This window comes from Nestor notabilis, unplaced genomic scaffold (genome assembly GCF_000696875.1).
Source record: "Nestor notabilis isolate BGI_N333 unplaced genomic scaffold, ASM69687v1 scaffold33596, whole genome shotgun sequence".
Taxonomy (NCBI): domain Eukaryota; kingdom Metazoa; phylum Chordata; class Aves; order Psittaciformes; family Psittacidae; genus Nestor; species Nestor notabilis.
In genome coordinates this window covers 1-10,275 of record NW_009933915.1, presented here as the reverse complement: position 1 = coordinate 10,275, position 10,275 = coordinate 1, and the positions used below count along the sequence as shown (strand labels likewise).

General features: G+C 42.6%; 1 protein-coding gene across 1 annotated transcript; it reads right to left on the bottom strand.

Annotated features, from left to right (window-relative positions):
• Nucleotides 1-4,547: 4,547 nt before the first annotated feature.
• Nucleotides 4,548-10,128, bottom strand: LOC104407730 (KN motif and ankyrin repeat domain-containing protein 1-like; the record flags this gene model as incomplete). The annotated part of the gene is given in 6 exon segments (XM_010017085.1): nucleotides 4,548-5,375; nucleotides 6,008-6,106; nucleotides 8,421-8,621; nucleotides 9,166-9,313; nucleotides 9,315-9,367; nucleotides 10,096-10,128. Coding segments are annotated over 6 exon segments (597 nt in total), but the record flags the coding sequence as incomplete, so codon positions are not given.
• Nucleotides 10,129-10,275: the final 147 nt, after the last annotated feature.

Genomic DNA, 10,275 nt, shown 5'->3' with positions numbered 1-10,275 from the left:
CTTGCACCACCATCTCTTGTTTACTCACTCTCTGGCAACTTCTCCTTTCAGTGTTACAGATTTCTAACTTTCACTCCCACAAACATGTATTATTTTTCTCCCGTTGTTTCTGTCAGATTTTCCTAAACCAAATCTCATTTTATTACCATATTGTGTTTCTGATGTCTCTCAATCTCTTTGTACAACTGTTCCACTCACTTCTCCCAGATCAGCAAACACTGCAGAAGAAATTGACATGCTCCTTGCTCCTCCTGCTAGGCCAGTGATGCAGATTAAACCACCACAATAAAGGGCTCCTGAGCAGGTATATGTGGTTGGGCTGGAAAATTCTCGTGATAAATTTGCAAGAATGAGTGCACACTGAGGGGGAGGCCTTTTCCTGGGCCAGCCCTTGCCAGCTCACACCTCCCCACTACTAAGGGGTTGTAACTGGCTGGCTCTAAGTACCACTCACCCTTAGGACTGGAGAGGAGTTGCTCTTCCGGCCTCAGAAAATGCCCAAGAGCAATGCAGGGGCACTGCAGATGACTGCCAGAGACAGAAGGTGGCTTTTCATGCCTCAAAGAAAGGTGTGATACCGTGGCCAGGAAGTAGAGAAGGATGTTTATTAATCTGCCTCTTCACCATGGTATGCAAATGAAACGGCGTATCTCCATCTCTGTGACATTAATGTGGCTGAATGAAGAAGGACAGTATTACTGGGGCAGCATAAACTACCCTTTCAAGCAAGGTCTGTTTCTGCAACAGGAGCTAACGCCATGAAGTGAAAAGCTGAAGAAAAAAATTACCAGTATATCTTCCAGAAATATCTCTTTGCTACTTCCATTCAGATCATACAAAAGCACATGCACTGCTTTGAAAAAATGTTAACCCCTTACATCATAATCCTGCAAATGGCAGTAGTGGTGTTTAGAGGACATGGAGATTGACATCTGCAAATCATAGCTGAATGTATTTAATAATACTCTGCTAAGAGTATAATGATGCCTTTGTTTACAGGCCTCTACTGTAGAGGTCTTTGAAGGGCAGTTTTGTATAGCAAGAGTTATTTAAAAGGCAATTTATCTTTGCTGGTGCTGGCTGTGCTGGCTAACCAAATAGAAAATACACAGACACAGTTCCCAGTGAGAACTGGCCAAGGGGAAGGACTACCATTCACTCAGAGGCACAGAGTGGAGGAAGGAAGCAAGCACAGGTGAGTAGAATAGTAGGGGGAAAAAGAATGTGCATCAAGCTTGCCTCCTGTGCCCTCCTCGCCGCTCCCTTTAAGGCCCCTAAAGCTGAAGTGTGCACAGCAGGTACTAAATGCCTAAAAGCTCCCACTTTCCCTGACAGTATATTTCCTGAGATCTCTTTCGGGATTGTACGTGGTGCGGGTGCATGGAAACATGCTTATCTTCTTCTTTTAACAGGAAAAGCTTGAAGTGTGCATCATTAAGGAAGCAGAACACTTACATCAGAGGTTTTGGAGCACTGATTTGTTGTATTGGGTTTGTGTGGCACTTCTGTTCAGTGTGTGCACGCACACAGACACAACAGCCAAAGTGAAATGGGCAGGAATTTTTTAATTGACTTCCCTAGGCACTGCACTGGGCTGTGAGTGATGAAGGCTAACACTTCTGCAGCTCCCAACTGAAATATGAAACAAACCAGAATCTGGGTACCCCTTTCCTCCAATCTCGTGGTGGCTATTTCTATGAGTGCTTAATGCAAAATCCAACTTGTGTGTCTTCCAGCGTTGCTCCTTAACCTCCTACCTCAGTCGCTTGTCCCAGATTGGGCTCTCAGTGGCAGCCCCAAGCATCCACATGTTTATTGAACATCTGAAAGCATCTCTTTTTAGTGGGAGATGCTTGTAGTTAAGCTTGCAGTTGATGGACCTGGAGGCAGACACAGGAACAGGAAGGGATGAAGTTTACAGACCTGCATGCACACAGAGCCCACTGAAGAGCACTGCTTGTAGCTGCAGTAAGAGCATGAGCACTGTTTTGGCCAGCTCTGCTTTCAAAGGCAGGAGGATGTCTGTAACCTTTGGGTGGCTTCCATTCCAGCAAGCAGAGCCAGTCCTGTGTGTCAGGGATTGATGCCAAGGCTTGCATTATTCACACCACGGCTGAACTGGACTTTGCAGCCAGACTTCGCAGACAGAAGTATGAAACACCAGGAGAAACAGATATAAAAGCTGTATCTAGCATAACTTGAGTTCTTCCAGCTGCATCAAGATGAAACCTCTGAAAGTACATCTTGCAAAAATGACTTCTTCAGTCATTGCTATTTAGATCAATATTGTGTTGGCTAATTTCCATCATTTTAAAACATGCCACACGGGTTACCAGTAACACTCGCCTTTTATCTCTTAAGGTGATTCTAAGTGGCAGCTTCACTTAATGTATGACAGTGTAACTGGAAAAAGACAGTGTCATATTTTACAGTCTTGAAAAGGTGCCAGAGCTTTTATATATTCACTGACAGTCAGAGTTCAAAGGTGATGACAACATTCACCTGCTTGAACATACTGAGTCAATCATCATCTGATCTGAACCGAATGCCAGGGAGAGTGTGTAGGGGGAGCTCAGTTCAGAGCTGGTATGCGTGGTATATATACCCCTTAATCCCAGCACCTGTGATAAATGCTATTCAGCATTAGCAGGTGGAATTAAACTTGGCTTGCAGAGGCTGTCAGTGGATACAAATGCTTTTGAAACCTCAACCATTTCCTAGGGAAGGGCCTGATTTCCAATGTATGAACTGCTTCAGGTGTCAACCTCTTGGAGACAGGAAGGCCAAGAGAACAAAATGCTAAGGGAAGTTATTCTTCTTTCTTTTTTTTTTCCTTCTCTATTTTTTTCTATTACTTCCTCCCCACCCTCCCACCCCCAATGGCTCAATCCATTATATCTACTCTTAATAGGATTTTAGGCCAGAAATGACATTGGATGACTTTGGTAGAGTAGTAAAGTTTATTCTCTACTTTTCAACTATATCCACCATCACATGCAAAGTTTTGGTTGCTTTCGGCAATATTGCTGACATGGCATACCATGATGCCCTAGTTCACCATACAGCTAAAACTGGGGGCACTTTGCTTGGACATTTTAACCCAAGACAATGAGCTTTCAGGAAGAAACTGAACCTTGCACAAAAATGCAGAGTCCACAGCTTCATCTAACAGTTTGTAAAGCTCTAGGAGGTGAGTTCTGGGTCAATCCTTTTGCTTACCAGGAAAACAGCACCTAAATAAATCCAGGAACTCTGAGGTGCATAACCTGACTCCTGCGCAGTGTTAGAAACGTCAGATTCCTTCCCAGAATTCTGCCAGTGAGGGCTGTTAGAAAGCATTGCAATCACTTAGAAAATGAAACCCCTAATTAGTTGGTTTCTGATATACCAATTCTTTATAGGGGGGAGGGGAAAAAAAAAAAGGTATTAAAGTGTATCTGTACATGACTCTCCTTGTGTCATTAGTCACCTTAACCACTGGACCATTTTTTAAACCCTTCTGTGATAGCTCTGTGCCCAGGACTTCCAGTGCACCCAGGGCTCCCATTGACTTGTGGAGGGAGAGACAGGGTACTGTACACCTACCTGAAAAATATCAGCCACGGCTCTTTGACCTCAAGGTGGGGGAATGCTTGTGTGCAACTGCTATGCTAAGACATGTCCCACCTGCCATTTGCTTTGGGACACTCCCAAGCACTGGCAGAGCTCACAGAAACTTCATGCAGTACAAGCCACCAAGTCCATGTAGGCCAAGTGGGACGGGGATGGCTTCAGTGGGCCCCTATTTCAAAGGGACTATGTAGGAAAAACTGCTTGATAAGAACTTAGGGAGGGAATGAAAAAGGACACAGAAGAACAGAAGTGTTTTGGTCCCTTGAAGGAAGGCACTGTGGTATGTTTGTCTCATCTGGTAGATCTGAACTGACAAGGATATGGATTAGCTTAGGACTTGCTCTAACGCCATGTAAAAAGCATTCCCTTCACCAAGCTGCCATGATTGTTTGGAAGATAAAGCTCAAAGGTTTTTATTGCAGTTGGTAACTACTCTGCAGTTCAAGCAAGCTGCTTGAACACTGTCCTTTGGTGCCTTCCCTTGATCCCCAAGGCCAAGAGAGAATCCACTTCTCTCCCAAACAGCAAAAGGTCCAACCTTTGCAGCATGTGCAAGACCAGCCAAGGCAGATCATATTGAGCAAAGCTTTTTACTCTGACAGTCACCAGGAAAAAGCTAGTTTGGGCACTGATGCTGCTCTTACCAACAGCCCCCAAGGGCTGAACTATCCAGTCCTCCTTTCTCTTGACTTACCAATCTACCTCCTTTTGCTGCTGCAGTTGTAATGTGCAGCATTTTGGATGATGACAAATCACATGTAAAACAGGAGAGGAGTAAAACAGCATAATGAAATTTTATTCTGAAAATATGGCAAGAGTCTAAGGCACTTCAAACATTTCAATACACATGACTAAAGTGAATGTGACAAGGTAATAGCATTCCATAAATACACACCAAGAACTATGCTCAATTCCACTCAAGGGGAATATACAGCTGGTACCTCTAATTTTACTCTCCAATAAACATGTATGGAGCTTATAGACACAATTAATAAAAATATGGTAACAGGACATGTAATTCTTCATGTAGCTTTTAATTATTAAGGAATATAAAATGTTGAAAATACTGTGCTAGTTAATTTTATAGATACTAGTTTCTTTCATATAAAAAGTTATACATTATCCCCAATTAGCAACAACTTATTTAGTGAACTTCAGACCTGACGAAAGGCGCAATCCCCAACACCTACCCACTCACCCACCAGCTCAAGATCCATGGAGCTGACTACATAAGCAACTGCAACTTCTGAATTTTGAAGTAACTGAAAACATCAATATCATGTTGGAATGAAATTTATGAACAGGGTACTGTAATAACATCTAGGCACAGTAAATACATTTTAGAATGATTAAAAACAAGCCACCAGGACACCCCTGCATGGATAGCTTTAGAAATATTAGGCTGCACATAACATAGGAAAGGATAATCTATAGCAAAGAAAACCAGGATTGATGCCAGTGTATAGAAAGACAAGTAGGTGAGCAAAAGAACAGTTCTGGCTAAGGTCCTCAGCTGAGCACTACTTAACTATATGCTTGCTTCAAGTTTACAGTTTTCTACCTTTAGCACTAGATCTCTGCTTTCACTTTGCTGGTGAGTTCAGGCACAAGACAATTACATTCAGTATCTGTCTCAGTAAAACAGTAACATTTAGCAGCTTAAAGGTGGCAAAGAGATTTTTACAGATATTCATGCACTACTACTCAAAAGTGGCTCTGTGGGTGGGACCAGGAGATGTCCTTCTGCTAAGCCTAGGTGTGCCCTAGAAAAGAGGAACGAACAATTAATCAAAGGGAAATTATTTCAGCCAGCCAAATGAGAACACTCACAAGCACTCTGTTCAATACCTTGCCTTTAATTGCGCAGATTAAGCTTGCTTGCTTTCTTTTTCTCTTTTTAGGACGAACAGTACCAGCTATCATACAGCCTACTTACTGAGACTGCATGTTGTTTAGACAGTGAAACGTTCATCAGCAGTTCATCAGGAGAGTGATTCAGGGCTTGGAGAGCAGGTGGATAGTTGCCAGAATACCTAAGACAGCTTTACCTCCAGAAACAGCTGTTTTGGCGACCAGGTCAATCATTAGCCTTACAGTGATGCAACATCACCTCTGCACAACAGCCAGTCAGTGAACCCTACTAGTGAGCTATATATATCCCCAGATAAAGGGGAGGAGGAGGTATCCTTCAGCCTGGGTTCAGCCTGCTGCAGTGACCTGTCTTTAAAAATGTACATTTTCATTTACCACCATAAAAATCATCTGGTGAATAACTCAAAATTTCACATGCTGTACTGCTGTACAGCTGCTGGAGGGTTTATTTTTTGTTTATGTTTTACTATTATGTTCAGGAGCAGCAGGTTAAAACATAAACTGCAGGAAGTTGTGTACTAACCGGTGACTGGGTTTTGGAGAAGTTGACATGAGCGTAAAGGAGAACAGCTATGTCCTTATGTCCAGCTTCCAGGGCTATCGAAAGTGCTGTGCTGCCATCCTGAGACAAGAAAGGAAGAAATAAGACAATTAGTGCTTGTGTGCATTAACAGATCTCTTAAAAGCCCCATCAGCCCACAGAGAAGGGAAGTTATGAAGTAGAGACCCTACTGCTCCAACAGAGAGTTGGGTTAGTTTAGGGTCTGGATTAATTTCTTTTATTAAAATTAAGTGACAATAAGCCTTGCACTGCTGTTTTATGAGGCAGTCCAAGTGTCAGAGGCCTTGTAATTTCTCTCAATGAGGAGTCTCGATTATTGCTGAGAACGCATGAGCATGCCATTATCACAATAATGATACATGCAGAGCTGTGTAAGACCAGTGATTTCAGAAGATTGGGCTGTCTGAAAGGAACTGCAACATCAGTGGGGAGTAGAAGAGAAGATAAGGGAGGAATAAATGCTAATCAAATATCATTATAATTGCTGTGTTACAAAGACAATTGTTGTGTTATAGCTTCAATTAACATTAAGAACAGTTGCATTCATAATTCCAAATGGAAGTCTAACTACAAACAAATGGACATTCCTGGCCAAACACTGCCACTTTGGTTTCTCAAAAGATATTGCTTTCAGAAACCATAGTTGTTGAGGCTGCTAGAAACAGAGTGCTTTTGCTGAAAGGGTAATTTATTGACCTGTTGTCTTCCCGTTATACCATGTTTGGTCCAGCAAGAAGCAGATATCAGATAACCTGTGATGTGAATCTGGCTTGCTGGTCCACTGCCTGACTTTTGGCTCTTATGCACAAAAGCTTCAACAATAATGCCAGTATTTGAAATGTCCTTTCACAGGGATCACCTCTTACATTGGCTCTTTGAATGGAGCATGTTTTCATGCACTGCTATAGCACTGGTATTGGAGAGATTGGCACCAGTTCAAGGAAACTGAAAATCCTTTTTCCAGGGTGGGACACGATGGATAGCACTGAAGTGGAAAGTCTTCTTAGGGGACTACAGGTGCAATCATACCTAGTCTCTACTAACTGTCCTGAGCAGACAGGGATCTAGAAGAGCTGTCCACCACAGTGCAATATAATACACACGCAACAAATAGCCACAGTCAACACCAGGAAAAGCCAAATTCTTAAAGACAGATGCTGAATCATTATAGGAGTGGCACACATCAGTAGAATTAAGCTCAGCTTACTACTGATCATGCTGACTGGAAAAGCATCACTGTCACATTCAGAATAGCTAGAGGAATGCTAAAAATCTCTTAATCTCACAGCACAGACAAACCCATTATAAAATGAATAAGCAGCAGACAAGCTGTGCTTGGGAAACAGTATCAAACTGCCTGTAACAATAATTGGGTGTCATGTTCCATGAAGACTTTAATTACTGACTTTGTGATTAACAGTGCTAACAGGATCCAGGCTGCAGTAACCTAGAATGCCCCCAAAAGTATTTGTTACACTGAGGCCTCCTTACATTCAACCTAGCTATCTGGAACCACCAGGCAACTGAGCCTGCCCCTGCAGCAGATGACAGAACAGAAATGGTGTCTCTACCTCTCTGCAACAGCTTCAACAAATAACCACCCTGTGCCCTCCCAAATCGCAAACCCAGACTCCATTTCAATGCTCAGTAAGTAAAGCAGTAGGAAGATGTACCTAAGAAGTCATGTTGTTAACAAGAACACACTACTGGCAAGAAATCAGCTAAGTCACTATTTTCAAGCTTAAGAAGTATACAGATCAAGTTGTCTGCTGGCAGTGTTGGCTGTAATGATCCTTGCAAACAAGAAATATATGAGTGTCCCACTTGGCACTGAAGTCACAGCCTGTATCTGTTTACTGTCAGGACAATGTAGCTTCATGACTGAGACCAAACTGTTACTCTAAGTAAGTCATGATGGAGATGTTGTTGTGAACATCCTGTGAAGAGAACTGTAGGGTTGATGCTTGGCATGGACACAGAAAAGGAACCTAGCATGGTTGTTAAGTCACCAGATAAAGTCCTAACTGAAAATTGGAAGACTACTGAGAAACGGGGAAGGAATGTGAGAAGGAATGATGTTTCACCATGAGCTAGAAAATGTTATTTTCTGTTCTGGCCCCTGCAGACCTACAGCTAACCATAGAAATTGCTACTGGGTAGGTCTGTTTCCAAAGCAAAGATAGTAGCCAAATAATCACAGCTTTTGCTATCACTAAGCAGAGCATTCATGCACTTGGTACTCTGGCACTGTGAGTCAGAGATTCACGTAACTAGATTTCAGCAATTCTCCACTGAATCAAGAAAACCTGAATTAGAAAAACATTCCAGAGTGGAGAAGCCATCTGATGAAGCGCCATCTGGAAAGGCAACTCACATTGTCTTCCAAGGTGCCATTACACCCAGGCTGAGCCAGCAGAAGTTTGACAATCTCTACGTGTCCGTGCTCACTAGCACACATCAGAGCTGTTGAGCCCTCGTCGTCCTGGATATTGACATCTGCACCACAGGCCAGTAAAGCTTTAACCATGTCTATCCGCCCATGACTTACAGCTAGCATCAGTGCAGTCTGTCCAGCCTGTGAGGAAAGAAAAGGAGAACTGAAATAAATACACAGACAATCACTGGCAAAGCACGCATACTTTTTTTTGGCAGTGCTTCTTCTGGGGAGGGGGGAAATTAAAAGATTGTTATTTTATGCAGCATAGTCAAGGCCCTGCTTGCTATTATTTAAATATCTTTTACACATGATACATCCCACATTCACACAGCTATTTATTAAATTAGTGGAAGATAGCTTATCTATTTCCCGACACCTGGAGTTCCCTAGAAGAAGCTAAATGGTGCAGAATTTGTAAATGCATCCCAAAACTCAGTAATGGTTCTTTCACGTAATATTCAATCCTCATTTTTAGATAAGACCCAGACCTGAAGCTCAACTGTTTTCCCACAGCTCCATTTTGTATACAGGAATCAAAAACATACACACAGACATCAAAGACTGCAGAGGGTGAAAGTGGATGAGTGCGAAAGCTGAACCAATGGAGCAGGGATGGGAGCATGGAAGGAAAGATAAAAAGACACAAGAGCGTGAACAGTGTCTCCTGAGCCATTTGACTGACCTGGCTGGCTTTAGCATTCACGTCCCCGCAGCTGAACAGTTCTTCCACTATCCTCATGTCCTTCTCTGCTTCCACAGCTGCAAGCGCAGCAAGCATGATGGGGGTATAGCCAGCCTTGTTCTGATGATTTACATTACAGACATCTGCAGAGGGATGAGATAATTTTTTTTGGAAAGCAGAAACCCAAAAAGCAGCAATTGTGCTAATGAACTGAATAAACTGTTAGTAGAGAGCCTATAAAAAGAAAAAGCAGCGATTGCTTTCATAATGGAAGCAATTCAAGGGGAAGTGGAGAAGATAAAAAATAAACAGGGGTGCTGTTGAGCCTGAGAAAGAAAGGATTCCCTTCTATGTGTGCAACACAAGGGAGAGCACAAAGCCATTTTATACGTCATCACTTAGGGCTTTCTTTGTATGTTGTTTTCCTTCTGTATGAGCAAGTGGTATGAAATTTGACATGAGCATCAGGGTCCTGGGTCTGAACCCCAGGAATACCATCATGAGAGTGTTAAGCTCCTCTCCTGAGGGGATCCACACTGTAAAACAAAAATGGCCCAGCATCATGGTCAGTGGAAAAAGCTGTTTCTCCTCAGCACTAACATCTTCCTGTATTCGGTGTTGTTTTAGAGATCTGCATATGTACTTCAACATGTTTTGGGGCTGCAGAAAGAAAATTTCAATTAAAGACTGTTTTCAGCTCTACAGAGTATCTGGGAACAAAAATACTCTGGGAACAAATACAGTGAAGTCCTCTGACTAGTGCCAGCAACTGATATGAGTTCTCCTTCTCGTTCAGGTCTAACCGCCAGTACGTCCCTGTTCCTAATATTCTGCAGAAATTCAGCAGGGCTTATTAGTTTGCCAGGCAGCAAGGCTTTCAGTGTGCTCATCGTATTTGAAAGCAAAGACTCAGACCTACATCAACATTACCTCTTTACTGGAGTTAAGCTGCACCACAAATATCTTAACAAGCAAAAATGTTTCAGGAAATTCTTCAAATTTATTGCCAAAGGTGTTTTCTTTTTTAAGTGAAAATAACATTGCAGAAGCAAGACAAGTGCAGACACCGTCCCACAAGTCCTCCTTGTATCTAAATTGGAGAGACACCAA